At 39.7% G+C, this 26,731-nt stretch overlaps 1 protein-coding gene across 2 annotated transcripts in view; it reads left to right on the forward strand.

Annotated features, from left to right (window-relative positions):
* The first annotated feature begins 15,110 nt into the window (after positions 1-15,110).
* STK17A (serine/threonine kinase 17a) overlaps positions 15,111-26,731 on the forward strand; it is a 38,570-nt gene continuing 26,949 nt past the window's right edge. Inside the window, exons 1-2 of one of the 2 annotated variants that reach the window (XM_077864130.1) lie at positions 15,111-15,390; positions 25,522-25,734. In XM_077864130.1, coding sequence (XP_077720256.1) covers positions 15,185-15,390; positions 25,522-25,734 — 419 coding nt within the window. In that variant the 5' untranslated portion in view covers positions 15,111-15,184. The remainder of the gene's footprint in view (positions 15,391-25,521; positions 25,735-26,731) is intronic. The other variant, XM_077864129.1, reaches the window with a different exon arrangement.

The following is a 26,731-nucleotide window of genomic DNA, read 5'->3' on the forward strand; positions in this document are numbered from 1 at the left end:
GGGAGATGACAACTACGAAGAGATTTAATGTCCAGAAACTCTGAGTGATTTAGTGTTAAAATTTGTCAAAATTAATCATCTTATATATGCCCAAGAATTTGTATTTCTTTCCATCTTATTCCAAAGAGTTTATCTTATAGTTTTTTTCTTTATAATTATGTAATCCCTATTATTTTTAATGTAATAAAAATTGGTTCATATCCAAACTTTTATATCTGTCCTTTCTAAAAAGAGCTGTTCTTCTTTTAAGCTTATTATCTTAGTAGGAAAAATTAAATAACAATCTTCTAATATTGTGACAGTTGCATTAAATGGCCTCCATTCTTCATCCCTCCCTACAGCCGTACCCAGTCACATCCTACTGGGAGCCTAGGCCAGAGGCGTGTAAATTCCTTGCACAATTGAGCTTGATCTCTCTCTCCAGAATCTCTACTGTCATGGAAATAGAGGTGTAAGAAGAGGATAAACGCATGGGGAACAGTGGTGAGACTGGGCTAAATCAATCTATGGCCAGATGACCCCCAGATACTTGAGTAAACATGGCCAAGATTATGAAAGCCACCTAAGACAAATTCCAGCTGACCCCAGAAATGTGAAATAAAGGTTTATAGTTACATGCCAGTGATATTTTGTGATGGTTATACATCATTGTTGTGACAGTGGATAAGCACTTCAAAGACCAGTGGGCATCTTTCCATTCTGGGATTAATTTTTGAAACCAAGCACTGAAAGTTTAGTTTAATAGTATGAATGTGCCCATTATGCATGGTAGCCATTGTTTAAATTAATAATGATACTGAAAACAGAAGAGAAATTGGCATATTTGCATGAGCTCATCAACAAAAAATTATAAAATACATGAGGAACTCCACTGCCAGGAAAGAGAATCCACAGATAGAATAAACAGGAAGAACTTAAAATATACTGCCATCTAAAAGAGGTATAAAATAAATACTTTGAAATGTTCGAACACACAAGGAAATAATAGAATACATAAATTAGAAACAGGAGATTACAAACCTAGAAAGGCAGCCTTGAAAAGGACAATACTGTGCTTTTTTCCTTTTCTTTTCTGGAACAAGCCACTTGAATTCGTCAAGTATTTAACTTGTATGAAAATGTGTAGCAGCTCACAGCACTTGAAAGATGTGGCTTCTAAAATAAGTGAATCTATATTTTTCATATATATGTATTTATAAAATGTACTTTTATCATAACTACATGATAAAACAAATATTGCTCTGTTACTTTTTATTTTCTAAATTCACGTTCAGGTTGACACAAGAATGCACAAATGCTGAACTTCTACCCTAAGAAAGCTGAACTTCAACTTTCAAAAAGTAGACTTTGTAGATATTTAATAAATGTTTTTTAAATTTGTTTTTGCCATAGTAAATATAATTTGTTTCACCGCCATAGCAACACACACATATACATAAATTTGATTTGGGTTTTTAATTATTGTTATCAATTTGTGTAATTTATAAATCAAAATTCCTTGAATGTATAGTTCAGTAAGTTTCATTTATTCTGAGACTAGGTATTACGTGTATATAAGTTCGTGATTTTTAGGTCTCCTTGGTAGCTTGTTTCTTTTACAAATATGTCATTACATACCTTCTTAGATCCCATCAATATTCACCTAAAATTCTACTCTCTTGGCTATTAACAGTTATTAAGAGTTCTATGAAGATCTACATTCAACTACTGTGTAGATACCCATAAGATCCTATACCCAACACACGGAGAATATGCATTCTTCCCAAGCACATGAGACATTAAGAAAAAAAAAAAGAAAGAAAGAAAAAAAAAGACTACAATGTCTCAAAAAACACCAAAGAAATGATAGTCGCAACCTTAACTGACCACAATGCAATATAATTAAAAGCCAATACTTAAAAAAAAAAAAAATCTACTCAAAAACCTATTTACCACGGGATAAGAACAAGACATGAGTTATCCCTAACTCATGGAAGCAGCTAAAACATCTCTTACATATTCAACTGGCCAATGAACATCTCTCTCTATTCAGTGGGCTAATAAAGCTATCGTATTTTTTTCAATCAGGGTTTTGATCAGGAAAGTATAGCCACTCTGATCCAGAATAAGGAATTTACTATAAAGATAGACCTTACACAGTTGTGGGAGCTGGTGAATAAATCGACGGGAGCTTTGCAGCTGATGGTTGCTCTGAATCAAGAAGAAAAGCCAGCTATAAAGCAGGAATGAGCTAGATAAGGCACTAAGATACACTGAAACTCATGAGAACAAACTAGAAGCCTCCTCAGGTTGGTGACCTTCCGAAAGCAATGGTTCCTTTCATCATGGAACTGCATACATTTCTGACCCAAGACTTAGGGAAACTGCAGAAAGATCCTTCTCCCAAACTCTTCATTTAATCTGCCACCAATTCCTGTTGGACCTAGCTTAAAAGAATTCCACTGTTTTTCATCAATCCCATTGCCATGTCCCTAGTCTGAGCCACAATTTCACATCTGTATGATTGTCAAGCCAGCCTTCTTGCATCTAGTTCACAACGCTATGGTCTGTCCTCCACACTGTAACCAAATAATCATTATAAAACATGTGTTAATCATGTCACTCTTCAGTTTAAATTCTCTCATAAGTTTCTACATCCCTCCATGATTTGCTATTAGTTACCTCGCTTATCTCTCACCTCTCTCTCCTAGTCACACACCCCAAACACATTTTCACCTGAAAGTATTTGCAATCATGATTTGCTCTGCTTGAGATGCTCTTCTTCTGCATGTCCACAAGATTCTCTTCCTGTTTTTATTTAGGTCTCTCCCTATATGTCACCTTCTCACAGGGATGTTTCCTGGCCAATCATCTGAAGTACTGCCTCCAGTCCTTCTCTATATCCTATTCTTTCTTTACGTTTTTTCAGACTCCTTATCTCTACCTGACATTGTCTTATACAGTTGATTCTTGAACAATACTGGGCCTGGGGTGCGGACTCCCCAAGAACTTGAAAATTTATATATAGCTTTTGATCCCTCAAACTTAATAGCTTACTTAGTATAGGCTAAAATCCTTACCAATAATATAAACAGTCAATTAACACAGAGTTTGTTTATTATATGTATTACATACTGTATTCTTACAATAAAGTAAGCTTCAGAAAAGGTTTTTAAGAAAATCATTAGAGAAAATACATGTACAGTACCATCGTCATTTATTGAAAAAAAAAGTCATACATAAATGGACCTGCATGCTTCAAAACCCATGTTGTTCAAGGGTCACCTATATTCTTATTGCATCACCTCCATAATAATGTAAACCCCAGGAAAGCAGGGATATTGTTTTGTTTACCCTTATAGCACCAAGGCCTAGACCAGTTCTTGGCAGAGTAAATATTCAGTGGATATTTCCTAAATAAATAAATGAATTCATTTCATATAGACTATAAAAAACTTGGAGTTTTATTCGAATATAAAAAAGGCTTCAAGTGTCCAGTTCTGCATGTAAGGTGCTTACAAATTGCCACTCTGTCCTAACAACACATAAAAAATTGAACAGACTAAAAAAAAAAAAAAAAAAAAAAATTGAACAGACTGAAAAATTAACTCTCTCCTTGGAACCATAAGAGAGGGAAAGACACAGGGAAATCCATGGCCTTTATTTTGTTTTATTTTTTTAAAGATTTTATTTATTGGTGATAGACATAGAGAGAGAGCAGCAGAGACACAGGCAGAGGGAGAAGCAGGCTCCCTGCAGGGAGCCGGACGTGGGACTTGATCCTGGGACTCCAGGATCACACCCTGGGCTGAAGGCAGCGCTAAACCACTGAGCCACCCGGGCTGCCCAAAACTGTGGCCTTTAGTATTGGAGAGACAGACAGACAAATACAGGGAGTATAGAATACCAGACCAGAGACTCTTGAGCAGAAATAGCCATAGGAACCTGTGCTGGAGTAGGAAACCCTGGATTCTAATTGACAAATTGCTGGAAGCTTAGGGTGGACACATCTGAGAGTTAAAAACCCTAACCATAGGAAAACCTCCACCATATTATGAGATTTACTTCCAGGTGTTTAAACAAGTCCTCAGAGCAAATATCAGAGAACAATTTCTCCAAGCTTGAAGGGAAAAGAGAACCATTTTGAAACATGCCAGAGCATTTTGTTCTTTTTAACAAGGCCTGTCCTCATGGGAAGGCAGTTAACTGGATCTCTGCCTGCTGGAGTGTTATGAGAGTCTCATTGACTTTGGGGAAAGGAAATACCAGACTCCGGGCCACTCTAGAACTCTACTTGGGAGGAGAGAAATACCCTTCTATTCTCTCCCACCTAAGGAAAGAGGAAAAAGTTGACTTAGAAACATTGTGAAGCTCACAGTCCAAAGGCACAGACCCACTGGAAGACTGAGACTTAATCATGGACTATAGCACACTTCCCTCCCCCATGTTGCACCCCCACATCACTGAAGGCTTACGTACAGCAATTCCTTTAATGCAATACCTCATGTTTGGCTATTGAGAAAGAATTACAAGGCATATCAAAAGGCAAAAAAGAAACACATAAAGAGATAGAGCAAGCAATCATCAGGACCAGAAATGGCAGAGGTGTTGGAATTACTAGACTGGGAATATAAAGTAGCCATGATTAATATGCTAAGGGTCTAATGGATAAAGTAGACAATACACAAAAACAGATGGGCAATGTAAGCAGAGAAATGGAAATCTTAAACCAGAGCCAAAAAGAAATGCTAGGGATCAAACACAGTGCAGCAGAAACAAAGTATGCCTTTTATGGGCCTATTAGTAGACTGGACACAGATAAGGAAATAGTCTCTAAAATTGAGGATATCTCAATAGTAACTCCAAGACTGAAAAGCAAAAAGAACAAAGATTGGGGAAAAAGAGAGAGAGAGAACAGACTGTGCAAGCATTATGGAACAATTACAAAAAAATTACAAAAGGTATGGGTTCACGGTCAGGTCTGTGGTTGGCAAGCACGTTACCAGAGGTCATTGCTGCCAAGTCCCTAAGCATTCGTATTTTGGATTCCTGGGCAGGTCCCTGCATAGGCAGGACTGTCTCCAGACTGCAGCAGAGCACGTCTGGAGTGATGCCATAGGAATGCTTCAAGGACCACAGTTGGATCTGAAGCTGGTGGCCTGTTCTCAGAGATGCCCATGGGTTTGTCCACCACTGGGTCCCTGGGTCTAACTGCCTCTGGAGTGGAGCTAGAGCTGGGTCACGTGACTGTGGCAGGGACTGCAGTTGGGTCTGAGGCCAATAGGCCCTGTAACTGAGGGCATGACAAGCATGGCTCCTCCGGGGTCCCTTAGCAGAAGGGACTGTTGAGCAGAACCATGAATCATCTTGAGCAGAGATTGAGCCAAGTGCACAGAGGGACAAGGCTGCTTCTATTCCACAGCAGGCCTGCCAGTGGTGTATGCGCCTGCCTTCTCAAAGGACCCGTCCTCAGTCTTGGGCTTCACTGAGGTGTTACAACCTCCCTCTCAGATCTCAAAATTCTCACAAAGTCACTTTTGTCTGTGGGTAGCTACCAAATATGTGTTTCCTTGGGAGAGATGATCTGGGAAACTCTCATCCCACCATCTTGCTGATGTCACCAGTATCATCCTGTCTTGACTACTGTAGCTTTATGGTAGGTCTTGAAGTTGGTTAGTGTCAGTCCTCTGGTTACATTCTTTCCCTTCAATATTGTGTTGGAGATTCCAGGTCTTTTGCCTCTCTGGGTGAATTTTAGAATCCATAACTACAATAATTCACTGTGATTTTTACTGGGATTATGTTTAATCTACAGATCGAAATGGTGTTATTTTGAGGCCCCAAGAAAGCACCTCAAGGTAAATCTTAAAAAATAATGCCTGGAATATATTTATCCTAGGAATTTGATAAATGTTATTTCTGGCTGAACAGCCTTAGCTTACATAGGAGACAGAATTTAAGAATTAAAACATTCCTGCATCAGGTCAGTAAAGTCCAGTACAAAACAATTACTTCTGGGTCTACAGAGTCTTTATAGAACATTAAAAGGCTGACTTTTACTTTCCTCTCATTTCCTGGAGGATATCATCAGATATTTTGTAAGCAAATGTATTAATCTTCTTTTCTAATGTTGTGCCTTTGTATGTAGTAGAAACTAATTGTAGAGTCATGGGGGTAATAATTTTTTATTTTTTAAGCTTTTTTTTTTAAATTCCAGTTAGTTAACACACAGTGTTACATTAATTTCAGGTGTACAATACAGTGATTCAACACTTCCTTTTGATACCTGGTGTTTATCATGACAAGTGCACTCCTTAATCCCCACCAGTTATTTAACTCATCCTCTATCCCCTTCCCCTCTGGTAACCATCAGTTTGTTCTCTCTAATTAAGAGTCTGTTTCTTGAGTTGAGATGGCAGGGAGTAGGGGACCCCAAGTAGCTGGAATTCAGCTAGACAGTTATCCAATCATTCTGAACACCTGCAAAATCCATCAGAGAGCTGAGAAAAGAAATGCTGCAATTCTACAAATAGAAAAGCAACCACTTTTTGGAAGGTAGGAAATCCAGAGACATGAATCTGGGATGATCTATTGGAGGATATGGTGGAGAGAAGGGAGCCTGCTTAAGGAGGCTACCACACAAAAAAAAAAAAAAAAAAAAAAAAAAAAAAAAGGAGGCTACCACAAAGCATGATAAGCAGTGGGGCACAAAATCAAAACTTGTAGAAGTCTGCTACACTGAAGGACATCCACCCCACTGGAGGTGAAGTGGAGCAGAATCCCAGGTGGAAAAAAAAAAAAAAAAAAAAGAATCCCAGGTGGGAGAGTGTGGTCTCAGGACCCGTGGGGTCACAAAATGAAGGAGGATGCCCTAGTGCAGCAGAGTTTCCAGGAATGGGAGCAGGGAAGCCAGCTGTAAACAGTGGGTCTAGGCACGGGCTTTCTGCTCCGTGTTGCTATATGCTGAGAACCTCTGCCCAGTCACGTAACCACTGTCCCAGCAGGGGCCCAGCAAAAGGCAGAAGCCTGGTGAGACCCTCGTCCCCCTCACCACCCCCAAGGAGGAACAGCTTGGGTGGGGGCTGCAGGAGTCTTTAAAGTTTGGAGACTCAAAACTGGGTCATGAGCCTGAGATGAAAATGATCCATCAGAGGCTGTGTGAACACAGGGTAAGGATGGAGACCAGGGAGACAGGAGTGATGGATTGCTTTCTGTCAAGGCTCACTGAAGAAGTGGGGGTGCAAACTTTCAGCTCTTCAGGTAGAGATCCAGGCACCACCACTGTCATCCTCCCTGTTGGGTCTGAAAGCCTTCAGGGGGCAACACAGCACCATTTACAGGGGTCCAGCGCTCTGGCAAAGGAGGCACGATTCCACTAGGCCAAGGATGTGGGAAAAATCAGTGCAACAGGCCCCTCGCCGGAAGACCAGCAGGAACAAGGGGCAAGCATCAAGTTCACTGATCAGAGCGACTGAAAAGCTTCAGCTTTTGGGGAAAACAGTAGATAGCATTTGTGGGTTTTTATTATTCTGTATCTTCCAGATTTTTTTCAGCTCTTATTTTTTTTTCAATTCTTTTCTTTTATTCTTTTTAAATTTTAATATATATATTATATATATATAATATATATATATAATTTTGGTTTCCTTTCATTGTATTTTATTTTGTATGCATGTACTTATGTATTTATGTATTTATGCTTGCCTCACAAGAAAGAATAGGAGGAAGTAGTCACTGCCCAAGGATTTAACGAACATGGATATAAGTAAGATGTCATGACTGGGATTCAAAACAACAATTATAAGAATACTTAGCTAGGCTTGAAAAAAAGCATAGAAGATACTAGAGAATCCCTTGCTGAAGAAATAAAATAATTAAAATCTAAAGAGGCCAAAATTAAAAATGTTATTACTGAGATGCAGTAAAAAATGGAGGCTCTGACAGCAGGAATACACAAGGCAGAAGAGAGACTCAGGGATGCAGAAGACAAAATAAGGAAGCCAAGAAAAAGAGAGAGAGAAGCAACTACTGGATCATGAAGGAAGACTTTGAGAAATCAGCAATTCCATAAAGCAAAATAATATCTAGATAATAAGGGTCCCAGAAGATGAAGAGAGAGCGGGAAGAAGGCTTAATTGAACAAATTATAGGTGAGAAGTTCCCTAACCTGGGAAAGGAAACAGGCATTCAAGTTCAGGAGGCACAGAAAACTTGCCTCAAAATCAATAAATATAGGTGAACACCTCAACATACAATAGTGAAACTGGGAAATTTCAGAGATAAAGAGAAAATCCTGAAAGCAACTCAGGATAAGAGGTCCTTAACCTACAAGAGTAGAAACATAAGGCTGACAGCAGACCTAACCACAGAGACCTGGCAGGCCAGAAAAGACTGGCATGATATGTTCAACATGCTAAATGGGAAAAATATGAAGCCAAGAATACTTTATCCAGCAAGGCTTCATTCAGAAAAGAAGGAAGGATAAAGAGTTTCCAGGACAAACAAAAACTAAAGGCATTCGTGAACACTAAACCAGCCCTGAAAGAAATGTGAAAGGGGATCTTTGAGCACAGGGAGAACCCAAAGTAACAGAGACCAGAAAGGAACAGAGACAATCTACAGAAACAGTTACTTCACAGGTAACATGGTGACACTAAATTCATATCTTTCAATAATTACTCTGAATGTAAATGGACGAAATGCTCCAATCAAAAGACAGAGGGTATCAGATTGGATTAAAAAAAAAATAAGACCCATTGATATGCTGTCTATAAGGGACTCATTTTAGACCCAAGAACACTTGCAGATTGGAAATGAGAATCACTCACCATGCTAATGGACATCAAAAGAAAGCCGGAGTAGTAATCCTTATATCAAACAAACTAGATTTTAAGCCAAAAACTGTAATAAGAGATGAAGAAGGATACTCTATCATAAAAAAGGCATCTATCCAACAAGAAGATCTAGCAATTGTAAATATTTATGTCCTTAACTTGGGAGTAGCCAACTATATAAACCAATTAATAACAAAATTAAAGAGACAGTTGATAATAGGACAATAATAGTAGGCACTTTAGCATCAATGGGCAGATAATCTAAACAGGAGATCAATAAGGAACATGGGCTTTGAATGACACACTGGACCAGATGGACTTCACAGATATATTAAGACCATTCCATCCTAAAGCAACAGAATACACATTCTTCTCAAGTGTACATGGGACATTCTCCAGAATAGATCACATAGTGGGTCACAAATCAGGCCTCAACTGGTACAAAAAGACTGAAATTATACCATGCATATTTTCAGACCACAATGCTTTAAAACTAACTCAATAACAACAGAAAGCTTGGAAGGAAAACAAAAGCATGGAGGTTGAAGAACATCCTACTAAGAATGAATGGGTTAATCAGGAAGTTAAAGAAGAAATTAAAAATGCATGGAAACAAATAAAAATGGAAACATAACAATTCAGAACCTCTGAGATACAGCAAAGCTAGTTCTAAGAGGGAAAAATATAGCAACAGAGGCCTTTCTCAAGAAACAAGAAAAGTCTCAAAGACAGAACCTAATCTTATACCTAAAGAAGCTGGAAAAAGAATAGCAAATAAAGCCTAAGTCCATCAGAAGAGGAATAATAAAGATTAGACAAGAAATCAGTGACGTAGAAATCAAAAAACAATAGAATAGATGAATGAAACTAGGAGCTGGCTCTTTGAAAGAATCAATAAAATTGATAAACCCCTAACCAGACTTACAAAAAAGAGAAAGAACTCAAACAAATAAAATCATGAATGAAAGAGGAGAGATCACAACCAACACAAAAGAAATACAATTATAAGAGAATATTATGAGCAATTACATGCCAACAAATTAGGCAATCTGGAAGAAATGGATACATTCCCTAGAAACACATAAACTACCAAGAGACTAGCTAGTGAGATCCAACAGTACATTAAAAGGACTACTCACCACGACCAAGTGGGATTTATTCCTGGGCTGCAAAGGTGGCTCAACATCTACAAATCAATCAGTGGGATACACGACATTTATAAAAGAAAGGACTCGGGGATCCCTGGGTGGCTCAGCAGATTAGCACCTGCCTTTGGCCCAGGGCGCAATGCTGCAGTCCTGGGATCGAGTCCCGCATCAGGCTCCCGGCGTGGAGCCTGCTTCTTCCTCTGCCTGTGTCTCTGCCTCTCTCTCTCTCTCTCTGTGTCTATCATGAATGAATAAATAAATCTTTAAATAAAATAAAATAAAATAAAAATAAAAGAAAGGACAAGAACCATATGATCCTCTCAATAGATGCAGAAAAAACAATTGTCAAAATACATAACCCTTTCTTGACTAAAACTATCTGCAGTGTAGGGGATAGAGGACATACCTCAATGTCATAAAACTTATATACAGAAAACCCACAGGGACTATCATCCTCAACAGGGAAAAACTGAGAGCTTTTCCTCTAAGGTCAGAAATAAGACAGGATGTCCACTCTCACCATTTTTATTCAACATAGTACTGGAAGTCCTAGCCTCAGCAATCAGACAACTAAAAGGAATAAAAGGCATCCAACCTGGCAAGGAAGAAGTCAAGCTTCCACTCACAGGTGAAATGACACTCTATGTAGAAAACCGAAAAGACCTGAGTAAAAAATTGCTAGAACTGATATAGGAATTCAGGCAAGTCACAGGATATAAAATCAGTGCACAGTAATCAGTTGTATCTATACACTAACAATGAGATCGAAGAAAGAGAAATCAAGGCATGGATTCCATTTACAATTGCCCCCAAAACCATGATGCACCTAGGAATAAATCCAACCAAAGAGGTAAAGGATCTGTAATCTTAAAACTATAAAACACTTATGAAAGAAATTGAGGAGGACACGAAGAGATGGAAAAACATTCCAAGATTGAATCATGAATCAGAAGACAATCTGAATAAACTGATAGCAGGAAATAAAACTGAATAAGTAATTAGAAAAAAAAAAAAAAAACCAACAGCAAAAGTCCAGGTCCAGATGGCTTCATGGGTGAATTTAACCACACATTTAAAGACAGATTTACACCTATCCTTTTCAACTTATTCCAAAAAAATTAAGGAGGAAGGAATACTTCTAAACTCATTTTATGAGGTCAGTTTTATCCTGATACAAAGACAAAAGATGCTACAAGAAAAAGAAAACAAATATAGGGCAATATCCCTGATGAACGAGATGCAAAAATCTTAAAGTATTAATTAGCCAACCAAATTCAACGATGCATTAAAAGAATCATACACTATCATCAAGTGGGATTCATCCAGGGATCCAAAGATAGTTTAATATCTGCAAATAAATGTGATACACCCCATCAACAAAATGAAGTATTAAAAAATCACATGATTATCTTAATAGGGGCAGAAAAAGCATTTGACAAAATAAAAATTCTGAATAAAGTTTGTATAGAGGAAATGTACTCAGCCTAATCAAGGCCATACATGACAAACCCACAGCCTACATGATAGTCAACATGAAAAGCTGAAAGGTTTCCTCCCAGATCAGGAGTGAGAAAGGATAGCTACTCCCCCCCCCCCTTTTACTCAATATGGTATTGGAAGTCCTCATCCCACCAATTAGGCAAGAAAAACAAATAAAAAGTATCCAAATTGGAAAGGAAGAAGAAAAACTGTCACTATTTGCAGATGACATGATACCATATATAGAAAACCCTAAAGCCTCCACCAAAAAATTATTAGAACAAATGAATTCAGTAATGTTGCAAGATACACAATTATACAGAAATCTGTTGCATTTCTATGCACTAATAACAAACTATCAGAAAAAGAGATGAAGAAAACAATCCCATTTACAATTGCATCAAACAGAATGAAATACCTAGGAATAAATTTTTTAAAGATTTTATTTATTTATTTATTTATTTATTCATTCATTCATTCATTCATTCATTTGAGAGAAAAGAGAGAGAAAGAAAGCATGAGCAGGGGGAGGAGCAGAAGGAGAGGGACAAGCAGACTCCATGATGAGCATGGAGCCAGATGTGGATTTGGTTTTGGGGGCTCAAACTTATGACCCTGAGATCATGACCTGAGCTGAAACCAAGAGTCAGATGCTCAACCAAATGGGCCACCCAGGTGCCCCAACCTAGGAATAAATTTAACCAATGAGGTAAAAGATCCATACTCTGGAAAATTCTGAGTCACTGATAAAAGAAATTGAAGATGACACAAATAAATGGAAAGATACACCATACTCATAGATTGGAAGAATTAATATTGTTTAAATGTCCACACTACTCAAAGCAATCTACAGATACAATACAACCCCCATCAAAATACCAATAGTATTTTCCATTGAACTAGAACAAATAATCCTAAAATTTGTGTGGAACTGCAAAAGACCCAGAAGAGCAAAGCAATCTTGAGAGAGAGCAAAGTTGGAGGTATCATGCTTCCAGATCAAACTATACTACAAATCTGTGATAATCAAAACACAAAACAGATACAGAGATCAGTAGAACACAATGGGGAGCCTAGAAACAAACCCATGCTTATATGGTCAATCTATAACAAAGGAGAAAAGAACAGACAATGTGGACAAGACAGTATCTTTAAAAAGCAGCCTGAGAAAACTGGGCAGGTACATGCAAAAGAATGAAACTGGACCACGTATTTTACACCATATTCGAAAATCAACTCAAAGTGGATTGAAAACTTAAATGTAAACTAAAACCATAAAACTCCTAGAAGAAAACCCAGACCGTAAGCTCTTTATCAGTCTCAATATTTTTTGGCTATGTCCCCTCAGGCAAGGGCAGAAAAAAGCCAAAAATAAACAAATGGGACTACCTCAAACTAAAAAGGGTTTTGCACAGCGAAGGAAACCATCAATAAAACAAAAAATAATCTACGCACTGGGAGAAGATATTTGCAAATTATATATCTGATAGGGGATTGATATCCAAAATACATAAAGGACTCATACAACTCAATAACAAAAAGCAAACAACCCAGTAAAAAAAAATGGGCAGAGGACACGAACAGACATTTTCCCAAAGAAAACACACAAGTGGCCAACAGACACATGAAAAGATGATCAACATCTCTAATCATCAGTGAAAAGCAAGTCAAAACAATAATGAGATACTCACCTCACACCTGTAAGAATGTCTGCTATCAAAAAGACAAGAAATAACAAATGTTGGTGAAGGTGTGCACTGTTGGTGGGAATGTAAAATCAGGTAGCCACTGTGGAACACAGTATATGAGTTCCTCAATTAAAGACAGACCTACCATCTGCTCTAGAAATTCTACTTCTGGGTACTTATCTGAAGAGAAAAAACACTAATTCAAAAAGATATATGTACCACTATGTTTGTTGTGGCATTATTTACAATACCCAAGGTATGGAAGCAACCTAAGTGTGCGCTGAGAGATGCATGGATACAGATTATATATATATGTGTGTGTGTATGTATATATATATATAATATATATTGGATAATATATCCATGGATATATTGCATATAGGATATAGGATATATATTGGATATAGGATATAGGATATATATGGATAAATATTATATGTATAATCTTATATATATAAGATATATATAATCTTATATATAATATATATAATTGGATATATTATAATATAATGTATAATATAATATATAATATAATTATAATATATTATACATATATCCATGGATATATTGCATATAGGATATAGGATATATATTGGATATAGGATATAGGATATATATGGATAAATATTATATGTATAATCTTATATATATAAGATATATATAATCTTATATATAATATATATAATTGGATATATTATAATATAATGTATAATATAATATATAATATAATTATAATATATTATACATATATAATGTATATTATATATATATAACTCAGCCCTAAAAAAAAGAAATTTGCCATTTTCCATAACATGGATGGTCCTAGAGGGTATTATGTTAAGTGAAAGAGGTCAGAGAAAGACAAATACCATATAATTTCACTTATACTTGGAATCTTAAAAAAAACACAAAACAAAACAGAAACAGACTTAAAAATACGGAAAACAAATAAGTGGTTGCTGGAGGGGAGGCAGGTAGGCAAAATAGGTGTAGGGGATTAAGAGGTACTGAGCTCTAGTTATAAAATGAGCTATGAGGATGTAATGCACAACCTAGGCAATACAGCGAATACTATTTTAATAACTTTGTACAGTGATAGAGGGCAAGTAGATCTATGTTGGTGATCATTTCATAACTTACAAAAATATAGGTACTGTCTTGAGCACCTGCAACTAATACAATAGTATAAGTCCATTTTAATTTCAGTTTTAAAGAGATCAGATGAGCAGGTGGAGGGAGAAGGTATGCGGGACACCTCTACCCTCCCCTTGGTTTTGCTATGAACCTAAAATTTCTCTAAAATAAAAAAGTCTACTTAAAAAGCGGCAACCTAATATTTTTTTTAAAGGCCAGACGAGAACACAGAAAAGGCTACAGACGGTGCAGCAGCGGCTACTGCACAGCGCGGCGTGAGGCCTTAATAGTCTTTATCCAAGCCCCGCTTCCCCGCCAGCGTGGGAAGGAGCCAGGTGCCGGCGGCTCCCAGGCTCCCAGGCGCTGCACAGCCCCGGCGCCCGAGTCCCCCGCCCGTGCCCGCACGCGCCAGCTCAGGTCGGGGCGCGCCGCGGGCTCGGCAGGTGCGCCGCTGGCTGAGGCGGGAGGCCCGGAGCGCGGTCGGGAAGGTGGGGCTCCCTCCCCCTCCCCCCGAGGCCAGGGCGGCCCCCGCGTCGCAGCTCGTCCCTCTCGGCTGCAGAGGGAGCGCGCGAGGTACCCGGCGCCCTGCACACCGAGCCGGAGAGCCAGGGGGCGGGGCCAGGGGGCGGGGCGGAGTAGGACGGGGGGCGGGGCAGGACCAGGGGGCGGGGCAGAATAGGGTGGGGCGGGGCTAGGTAGACGCAGGGGGCGGGGCGGGTAGGACCGGAAGGCGGGGCGGGGCCGGGGGCGGGGCCGGGGGCGGGGCCTGGGCGGGGCGGGGCGGGGCGGGGCGCCGGGAGTGTCGGGCCGCAGTTTAAGCGCGCGGAGGGGGCGGGCGGCTTCCCGGAGGCCGGCGAGCGGCGCGAGGAGCCGCGGCTGGGGCGGTTGCCCGCGGCGGCCGCAGGGAGACGAGCCCGGCAGCATGATCCCGCTGGAGAAGCCGGGCGGCCGCGCCTCCCCGTCGGCCGGCGCGGCGGGGGCGGGGGCGGGGGCGGGCCGGGGCGTGCGCGCGGCGCGGAGGGCGCCCCCCGGCCGGGCTGGCGGGCTGCTCACGGAGATCCGCACGGCGGTCCGCAGCGAGCCCTTCCAGGACGGCTACAGCCTGAGCCCGGGCCGGGAGCTGGGCAGGTGAGGCCGCGGGGCGGGGGGGCGGGGGGCGTGACCCGGCACGGGGTTGGGGGCGGGCGGGGCGCTCGGCGGGCTTGTGGCCTCGCTCGGCGGCGGGTTCCCGGCACGGGCCGGCGTGGGGGGCGCTGCCCGGGGGCGGGTCCCGGGGGGGGTCCCGGGGGTGCCGGCCCCGCAGCCCCGTGCGCCCCGTGTCGTCCTGTGGCTGCGGGAGGGGCCCGCGGCGCCGTGACAGCTCCCGCGGCGGGTGCCGATGAACCCCGCCTTCTGCCCCCTCATTTTCGGTTCTGGGTTCTGGGTTCTGGGTTCTGGGTTCTGGGCCGCTTTAGCTCTAAACCCCCCGGTGTGGAGCCCTGCGCGCAGGCCCCTGCGCTCGCCCCGCGCTGCGCTCCGCCCCGCCCGCGGCCGGGGCCCCCTCCCTTGGGGGCCGGCTCCCCTTTTCCCTGCCGAGCAGTTTGCAGGAGTCGTGCAAAGCCCCGCTCCTGGGGTCGGGTCCGAACCCCCGTCGCCGGCTGCTTGCGAGGTGCGCCTCCGAGCGGGTGACCCGGAGCAGGTCAGTGCGCGGACAGCACCTAGCCCGGGGCGCCGTGCGGGCCAGGCCCGGGCGTGCACCGACGTCAGCCCCGGCTGCAGACCCGGTTACGGTAGCAGAAGAGCACCTGTCGCGGTGCGGAAAGGGCCCGACTCCTAGGACCGCCCTCACCTGGGATCTGATCTGGGAGAGGGACAGTCTTCTCGTGGCATTGGTTGCAAACAATATTTTTTAAAAAGTGGTATTTACTTTCACTATTTAAGGTAGCTTTTAGAAATAGCTTTGGTTGGTTGGTTGGTTGGTTGTTCGGGGGGAACCGACCTTAACCATGTCCTACTTATTCCAAATGTTAAAAAGGAAAAACACCGCTCAGAACAAGATCTACTTCACTATGGTAGGCACTGATTAACCGGATCTGTCCGCGCTTTAAATATGGCAAGGAAGACCTAGAGAGCTACCGACACAGCTAGGTATTCTAATTCATCGAAATTCCAGGCATTCTGAAGTAGCCCTGATCTGTTGAAAAAGGAAGACTAAGACTTCCTATTATTTGGTCGTCTGGCTTCATTCCACAAAAGGAAAACTTGGTGTTACACAGCTGAAATATCTTCAGGTGGCAAGCACTGTCTTGTAGGGTTTGTAATAAATGATTTAATCTGAGAAAACTGATTTGCACCCTACCAGGTGTTGATACTAATTCCTCTAGGAATGTTCCTTTCTTTCAACTCTTGTTTTTATCTGTATTATAAAATTCACTTGCCTCTAGTGAATAGTTTATCTTTTACATATATTTTACATATATATTACATATATGTGTGTTCTTATATAAACTCTTTTTACCAAAGTAATAACTTCTAAAGCAGCAGAACAATAGCTGCTTGATATAAGAACCTAAAACTGAAAAACAAAATTAACGTATTGGTTTCTTTTGTTCCTTTTTTTTTTTTTTTTTAACCCTTGTTATGGAGAAGTTGAATGCAATGGTGAAGAGCATGGGCTTTTGGAGTCTGTGGTTGAATCTTATTTCCTTGTTATGTGTACTTGAGTAACTTACTATTTATTGCCTCACAGTTGTGGAGAGAACTAAATAGAACACATCTACAGCACTAAGGCTGTGCCTTCCTGAGAGGGAGCCCTCAATAAACCTAATTCATTGTGTAACAATAAATGTTCTTTGACATGTAACCAGAAAGCAAAAATAAGAAAACCTCCACAACTTTGTGCTTCTATCTGTGGCAGAAGGAATGAGATCTCCTTGCAAAAGACACAGGAAGTGTTTAGAACTCTCAGGAAGCAAAAGTTCTGTTTTGTGTGATTAGCAGCCTTTAAGGTTTATAAATTTTGCCTGTAATATGGCATAATTGCTTATTCGTAATCTTTTCTGTAGTAAGAAAGTTGTCTCTTTTTCCAGCTATGAACTGTGGCTGCATTTCTGATGTGACTAATGATCTCATTCTGATACAGAACTTACAAAATTACCTATGTTAACATCTTAACCATGTGGAGGAGAAACAGAAGATCTGTTTGTTAGAATTTACTGTGGCCTCCCATTTAGTCAAAAATGTTGAAGAGGTGTGAAGAGCTAACTGTTCAGATGAAGAAACCGTTCTTTTGGGAGTTTGTATTATTTTCTCTTACACAGAAAGCTTTCAGTGAAATGAGGAGAATTTTTGAAATGGTCAATATTGGTTCTAGAGTAATAACAGAATATGATGTTGATTATTTTAAGAAATGTCATGCACATTCTTTAAAAGTCTCCAGGGTCCATAGCAACCTAAATGTGGATAAATATATGATGTAAAGTTTTCTTTTGTTACTTGAGGCTTGACTTGTTATTCATAAAGTTTGTTACCTTTCTTTTAGTGAGGGTATGTGCCAGTGTAAACCACATTGATGATTATAGGTGCAGGAGACATGACCTTGGGTTTTGAGGATTTTTTTATAATGTTGATTTCTCTTGAGTTTGAAAGTACAGGAACAAATATGTGTTTCTAGAAATTCAATACTAACTTCACATTGAATGATTGCCTTACATGTGTTTTCATTATCTAGCCCTCAACTTTAACATTTTTTGATGCATTTATAAATTTTATCTTAAGAAAAAAAAGATTTTTTAAGCCAAAAGAATGTCTTTTGTTACTACATTAATACATACAAATAGTTGAATTTACCTATGGGAAGAAAGATCAATGAATTCTCTGAATATTCAGAGAATATTAATTCTCTGAATTAATAACTTATTTATAAATGTATAGTTTTACAGTATACAAGTGCTTTCATATGTATTATTTAATTCTCCTCACATGCATGTTTGAGAAGTCCCCCCCCCCCTTTTTTTTAAGGTTTTATTTATGTATTTGAGAGAGAGAGCTCAAGCAAGGGGAGTGGCAGAGGAAAAGGGAGAAGAGCCCAACATAAGGCTCAATCGCAGGACCCTGGGATCATGACCTGAGCCCAAGGCAGATGCTTAACAGACTGAGCCACCCAGGTGCCCCTGGGAAGTCCCATTTTCAATGAGAAAACCCAAGGCAGAGATTGAGTCCAAGAAAGACTGCTGCGTTGGAACTCTTTGAAATCCCTCTATTATATCAGCCACAGATGTTTCTCAAAGGATAATCTGCAGTCTGTCTTGTAGCTAAAACAATTTCTCCTAGTTTTTATAAGAGGACATGAGTTCCATGTTGGGACAAACTCTGTGAAGCTTCCCTGTCATATGGTTCCCTCCTCCGTTGGGCCTTTAGGTAGGGGATGTTGTATCTCTTTCTCTCCAGAGCAGTTGGGAGTAACAGGAATAAGGAAGGATTTTTTTATCACAAAATAAGAGAATGTTCAAGCTGAAGGAGAGCAAATGTATTTCAGGAACTGCATGTCCTTTACTTGGATTCATGGCTTCAGGTTTTTGTACCTTACAACTATGTAAGCATGTGTCATATGTTATAATTCATAATTTCTTTAGAAATTAAGACCCTGCAGCAGGGGTGCAAGGCTGGCTCAGTCATTTGAGCTACTGATTATTGATTTCTGCTCAGGTCATGATCTCGAGGTCCTAGGGTCCAGGCCCAAGTAGGGCTCCACACTCAGTGGGGAGTTTGCTTAAGGATTCTGTTTGCCCCTCCACAGCTTGCTCGTGTGCTCTCTCTCAAATAAATGTTTTTAAAAAAATTTAAGACCCTTGTTAAGTAATATTGTCCATGTAGAAATTGGCTTGTTTTAGAATGTATTTTATTTAAGATTTCTTGTACACTAGTCATTAGTGTGAAGAGTATTTACCAACAGTTGTGTGTAATCTGATATTTTTGGATGGATTAAAGGAAAATTGACTATGTGGTTCGGCAACAGGAGATACTTAGTATGGCTTCTAAGGCAGATAACTTCATTAAATCAACTGTTTTAATTTTGAAAAATTGGGACTAAAAATAAGAGCTTAATTTAAAATACATAAACTTAAGGATTTAATGAATTTCAACCTCTTTACAAAGCTGTAAGTAATAAAATTGTATAAAATCGGATTATTGAACCAAATGCATTAGAAAGCTGAGTAGGTACAGTCATTGATTCACCTATTCGGGTAAAGAAGAAGGAACTACATTTATTGAGGGAATTTTTGCACCAAGTAGAAAGTCAAAGTTAGACCACCTTCAAAACTCTTCTAGGATTCTTTTTAATAAATTACTATCATCATAGATCTGAAGTTAGAGCCCCAAATGATAAAAATAGCTACCAATTACTGATCATCTGTTGAATGCTATACGCTGTAGAGATGTAGTTTTGTTTAGTCTTTACTACCTTGCAAGGCAGTAAGTGCCGTCAACCTAATCTTACAGATGGAGGAATTCAGGCTCAGAAAGGCCGAGTAAATTGCCTAAGATTACACAATTACTAGCCACAATTTAAAACAGTCTGTCTTTTAAAGCCCTGCCTGTTCTTGTCACTCATGCTGATATCTGATCTGATAGACTCACTGATTTTTACACTTAGGCTTGACAGATATTTTGGTTTTTGCTGTTTTTCTTTCAGAGGTAGGGAAGAGAGGCAGGATCTATTCTAGATGTTTCTTTTATTTTTATTTTTATTCTAGATGTTTCTTAAATGAAACTTCTTACACTTAATAGCACCCCAGTGTTCTTAAGTAAATGTTATATATTAAGCACAGAAGGCACTTTGCTAGGAGCTAGCAATTATCCGCAAATGTAATAAATCGGTCACTACTCCCTTTATCAGCAAGGTGACATATCACATGGGGAGATTTTATGGGGAAAATAACATTTGAGCTGAGCCTTAAGGAATGGATGGAATTTCAGTACTAGTGATGAAAGATACTCCTCCAGCCATTGGCAATAAAACAAGTAAGCACAGTGGCAGAAAAATTCAGTGAAAGAGGGACGAGCAAGTAGTCCAATGTGATTCAAATATTAAACTTCATGAGGTTAAGTTGCCACAGAACTTTTATTTTATAAAATAACAAGAACAGCTGTATGTATTCAGGATGCTTGTGTGATATCCTGTTTGAGCACCTGCCATGTGCAGGGCACTGGGGAGATAAAAAGATGAATGATAAGTGAGGGCTGGCTGGGGAACTCCTCGCCTAGCTGGGGAGACAGGCATAGTACAACACGTTACATGATTTCAGACCAAGGTGAATAATATAACACAGATGTAAACAAAGCATTTTATTATAGTCTGGGGCCAGACCTAGAACCACGATGATCCCTTTTGTTTTGCTTCCTCTCTCTACCACTCAAATTAGCATCTACAGTTTTTGATCTTTGAGAAACCTTATATATTTTGTTGGTAGCCCAACACTGGTGCTTACACTTGGAGGAAATAGAATCATCTTTACAGAGAAGGGCATCTCAAACTTCTCCCATCCAAAAGCTAACACATTACCTTCCCTCCCCTCCCCACCCCCCACTCCAAACCTGTTACCATTCTTATAATCAGCCTGTCAGTTGATGGTGCCATATTTATCCAGTACGCAGGTAAAAATCTACAAGTCCTCCTCAGCTTCCACTTTTCCCTTTTCCCCCTCATCTCTCCTGCAAGTCCATCTGCCACGGAGTGCTAATGAACTTTGACCCCCTTTTATTTTATTTTATTTTTTTGTTGACCCCCTTTTAAATGCAGTGTCTTTTCCTAGCCTCTGCTGCTGCTGTTTTAGTTCAGCCCACTACCCTGAATTATTTTATTGGTTTCCCTAGTTTCTAGTTAACATTTTGCAATATACTCTTCTCCACACTATCAGATTTAGCTTTTAAAAACCATTATTCTAAAAATTCTAACAAGTACCCATCTTTACCCTGAGAAAGCCCAAATTCCCTTAGCTTGTCATACTTACCTAAAGATGCTCCCCACACCTTCCTGAGCTTTACCAGGTAGGCCTTGGCAGTGCAGAGATGACTAAAACCATCTAACTGGTGGATCTAACTCAGATGTCACTTCCTTTTGTTTATTGTTGACATATCTTTACTTTCCCACTATGCAATGTATTGAGTAGTTCTAAAATACATGGATTTTTTAATATCCCACCCCCCAACCCCCGCCAAAACTGTTCAATATCAACCTGAGTTGTCAGTTTAGTGTGTAATAGTGAACCATAGATGTTTGTGAAATGCTTGAAGAGCTCAAGAAATTGTAATGACTATGTATGTAGTCAGGAAGCATTTTGGCTAAATCCATAAAGAAAGTAGATGTGAAACAAACATACCGTCTGAACCTCATCAGCCTCATCTGTATATTAACTGTGGCCACTAGTGTCAGAGAAATATTTATTTTATGCTTAGACAAAAGCCTGAGTAACCTAAAACTCAGGGTTTAGGTACAGTCACGGTTTTTACCATGAAGCTGTGGTAAAACACACATATTGGCATCCTTGTGGGGTGTGGAATTTAGACCCCAGGATGATGTAATCCTTAGTGTGTTCGCTAGGACTCTGTACCTCGAATACTGAATCTCACATTTCTGGGTACTGTGTTGCTCTACAGAAGGAACAGATCCAGAAAACTCTTTTTATCTCCTTTGGACTCCTCCTTGAGCAATTTGAAGAGTTCCCCTCCCACTGCACCAGTCATGTAGAGATGAGGGCAATACAAGTTTCCTCTAAACTGTCCTGATCTGCTGTTCTTACTGCTGGTTTCAGTATGACAGTGATGGACGAGTTTTTCAGTGTGGGATGACTGGGGGTTGGCGGACTGCTGCTGCCACAAGATATAGAATGATTTTTACATTTTCAAATGGTTGAAAAAAATCCGAAGAGTAATATTTAATGAGATGGAAGTTTTGTGAAATTCACACTTTTAGTGCTTGTAAAGTATTTTTTTGTTTTTGTTTTTTTTTAAACCCAGCCCCACCCATTCATTTACATTTTGTCTGTGCTTTCATTTTATGATAGACTTGTATAGTGGCAACAGAGATGGTGCAAGACCCAAAAATATTTGCCATCTGCCCCTTTACAGAAAAGTGTGCTGGCTCCCAATATAGTGCATGACACGGTGGAAAGAAAAGAATAAACCTAAAATGAGGAGTGCCTCCACAAAAACAAAGGTGGTGTTAAGAGTAGTTACTGGTGTGGGAGGAGAGCCATGGGAGCTGTGTTGCTGACCCTAAGAAGTGGTTGCATGGCCCCAGATGTCAAGGATGGTTTTCTTCCCTATTTTTGTCTCTAGTTCCTGAATTTAGCAATAGCTCTTCTGTAGCAAGGGTTCCCAGAGTTTGTAGGTTTGCAATATGTGTGAATCCCTTTCTCTATTGAGTCCTTTGTCTTCCCTTCTATTCAAAAATACACATTCGGGCCAGACAGTAAGTAGTCTTACTTTAGTGCAGCGTACGTATTGCCTGGAATGTTAGGTGTGTGAACAGTAAACATTTGTGTGTTTGATGGGGGAATATTTTGAAGGCAGTTTAGCTGAGTCATTTCTAATTTACCAGGAACACGCTTGTTGTCAATTATATTTATTGGTCAGTGTTTTATACATGAAACTTTCTCTTTTTCTCCTCTTTTGAAACTTCTGACGTATAAATATTAAAAGAATCAAAGTAGTAATGATTTTTTTTCTCAAAAGAACCCAAAGGTCATTAAGAACCTTTTAAAACTTGATGGAGATATTAGTCTAATGATTTTATGGGGTAAAATAAAAGGCATTAGTCTGTGATGAATAGGTTTATGATTTAATCCCTCAAAGCATCTCTAGGAGTCTTTTACATTTTTGTGAATGCAAAGAACTTTGATCTGAACAAGGGTGCTGTTAGGTAGATTGTCCCTTCTGTGGGCAGCTATGATACAGATATGCCTAAGGGTGTATCATTTAACGGTTTTTTTTTTTTTTCATTTACCGTTTTTTTTAGTGGTGGCTACAAAAGCATAGAGCACATGAAAAATATATTTGTGGTTAACATAGCTAGGAAGGAAGAATTAGTACTCTAAATTACATCAGTAGTCTGGACTGCTGGGTCCGAACTTAGAAGTTAGAATTTAACAGAACAGGGGGATCCCTGGGTGGCTCAGCGGTTAAGCGTCTGCCTTTGGCCCAGGGCGTGATCCTGGAGTCCCGGGATCGAGTACCACGTCAGGCTCCCTGCATGGAGCCTGCTTCTCCCTCCTCCTGTGTCTCTGCATCTCTCTCTATCATAAATAAATCTTTAAAAAAAAAAAAAGAAGAAGAAGAATTTAACAGAACATGAAATGAAAGCCTTGCCTTTAATTTTTTAAAAACATTTTAAAAATTGGGGTGCCTGGGTGGCTTAATTGGTTAAGCGTCCTACTCTTGGTTTCGGCTCAGGCGGTGGGTACAGTGTCACACTCCACACTCAGTGTAGAGTCAGCTTGGGATCACCTCTCCCTCTGCGTCTTTCCTGCTCTCTTTCTCTCAAATAAATAAATCTTTAGAAAACAAACAAAAACAAACCGTATTTTAAAAATATAGTATGAGGATACTGGCTTGAGAAACTTCAAAAGGAAAAGCATCTAGGTGGTTTATTTACCAGCTCAAATGAAATATGAAAAACCTGTCAAGTTTTTTTTTAAAGAAAGCAAATATTAGGTTGTATTGTACCAAGGTCAACAAAAGAATAATGATGTAACCCTTTGATCTGATTCTACTGGAAGGAATTGCTTCAGATTTGGTTAGCACATTTTATCAGCAGTTCTGATGAGCCATAATAGCGAGAAAGTCTTAAAAACGGTTATAGGATGAGAAATGATTGAAAATTGGAAAAGGGAGGGGCACATGGGTGGCTCAGTTGGTGGAGCATCTGCCTTTGGCTCAGGTCAGGATCCCAGGGTCCTGCTGGGCTCCGTGGGGGAGTCTGCTGCTTCCTCTCCCTCTGTTCCTTCTCCTGCCCCACTTGTACTCTTTTCTCTCCTCTCTCTCTCTCTCTCAAATAAATAAAATCTTAAAAAAAAAAAATTGGAAAATGAATTGGTAGTTAACAGATCCTGTTGGCTGCGTTCAGTACCTGATGGATTGGTATTTGGCAGACAAGGGTCTTTCTGTGCTACTCAGCAAAAGGCCCAGGCCTAACAGGCCTTCACTTTAGGCTTGTAATGAAAAATCTTATTAAAATAATAAGCACTCAGAAGTGGAAGAGACTGCCTCACAGTTTGAAAGAAGACGTTGGCATTGGTATTTGGCAGTAGGTGAAAAAGAAAGAAAACACACATACACACACACAAAAAAACAAAAAATCTGTGATTTCTAAGCTGCCTTCCAACTTAGAAATTGGCTGTTTATGGGTGATGACTATCACAAAATAATGATTTGGTTTGATTAATAATTTAGCGCTTACTATATGGCAAGCTCCATGCCAAGCAATTGATATGTATTACATACTTGAATTCTCACACAACCGTGTGAAATAGATTCTGGTACGTCTTTGACAGATGAGGAAAATGAGATTTAAAAATGTTAAATCAAAAAAATTAATTAATTAATTAATTTAATTAAAAGGTTAAAAAAATTGCCCAAGGTTATGTGCCCAAGGTTATGTGAGCTGCAGAGCTATTTGCGGGATTCAAACCCCCATCTAATTCCAGAATTCATACTCTTAATTTGCTTAGTTATGCTGACTCCCCTGTGACTTGCTTATTAGTTTAGTAACAAATGATAGTGTTGCATATCAAAATAATGTTTGTTGTATCTGTTTTTATAGGAAAAACTAGACATTTCCAGCTGATGCTGTAGCTGAAATATATAAATGAGATCTTAACTTGTATAGTTTTGGAAGGTGATAGAGTATTAGAGTCAACTCAGTTCTTTTAGGAATTTTGACAACCAGTTTCTCTCAACAAGCCAAATGGCTTTTCTCAAGATTTAAATCATTCTTCAGTATAAATGTGTTTAAAAAAAAAAAAAACAAACATATAACTGAAAAGATACTGATTTTAATATTTGGTTATTCTTTATTTAGAAGGGATTTTTCAGGTTTACCAGCCACATTTTATTTGATTATGAAAGTACCTATTCAACTCTTATGTGATGGTGCTGCTTTTGTGATTGAATATGATCTATATTTGAATATCCACTAATGAGTATTTGGAAATTTTATTAAAATTTACCATCCCTAGAAAGTTGTCAAATCTAACTGTGAATGTTTTTGTTTGATTCTAGGGGGAAATTTGCAGTGGTGAGGAAATGTATAAAGAAAGACTCTGGAAAGGAATTTGCAGCAAAGTTCATGAGAAAAAGAAGAAAAGGCCAAGATTGTCGGATGGAAATAATTCATGAGATTGCTGTTCTTGAACTAGCACAGGACAATCCTTGGGTCATTAATTTACATGAAGTCTATGAAACTCCATCAGAAATGATCTTAGTTCTGGAATAGTAAGTATTGTTTTCCTTAAATGGAGTTTGTTTGATAGTCCACACTTCTTTATAGGATGCTGGTCATCTGGGGTACGTGTCGCAGCCTGGTACTCTGGAAATCTGAAGAGTTTTTAGAACTTTTCATGTGTTTCTTACACTAATTTGATATTTTTCAAACTAACAATCCATGCATATTAGGTTTTCATTCTTTAACGAAATTCTTCTGATAGTAAAGTTCTCTTATTTACTAGTGGCATTCTTCAGAAAGTAAGTGATACCAAGGTAATAATAAAATAAGAGACATCTTACAATCCCTTACTGTTCATGTAGGCTGAGTTGGTAATCTCTTTCTTTCAGAAATAATTGTTTGCTTCATACCATGTTTTCATTTATGTAGGGACAGTGTGGGAAACAGCTTTGGAAAATGAACAGTTTTTTCTTAAAGAAATCCTGTTTTCCTCTTTGTTTCTCCTACCAAAGGAAATGATTGATAGATTTGACCACATGAAAAGCCTAACTTTGCATCAATAAAGACAAAATGAAAAGACAGGCTCAGGGAAAATCGTTCTCCTGTCTGTTCACCCAAAGTGCTTAACATTTCTTTGCTGTGTAACGAGGTACTACCGATTCACAACATGAACTTCCCAGTTTAAAAACAGTGGGCAAAGGATATGTTAAACAAAATTTCAATCAAGTAAAATCAAAGATCTGATCAGCTTTATGAAGTGAGTGCTTCTAGCAAGTGGGGGGCAGCTCCAAGGCGTTGTACAAAATGGACAGTTTTTCTAGTAAGAAGGGTTTGGCGGGATCCCTGGGTGGCTCAGCGGTTTAGCACCTGCCCTCGGCCCAGGGCATGATCCTAGAGTCCCGGGATCGAGTCCCACATCGGGCTTCCTGCATGGAGCCTGCTTCTCCCTCTGCCTGTGTCTCTGCCTCTCTCTCTCTCTCTGTGTGACTCTCATGAATAAATAAATAAAAATCCTTAAAAAAAATTAAAAAAAAAAAAAAGAAGGGT

This window comes from Canis aureus, chromosome 21 (assembly GCF_053574225.1).
Source record: "Canis aureus isolate CA01 chromosome 21, VMU_Caureus_v.1.0, whole genome shotgun sequence".
Taxonomy (NCBI): domain Eukaryota; kingdom Metazoa; phylum Chordata; class Mammalia; order Carnivora; family Canidae; genus Canis; species Canis aureus.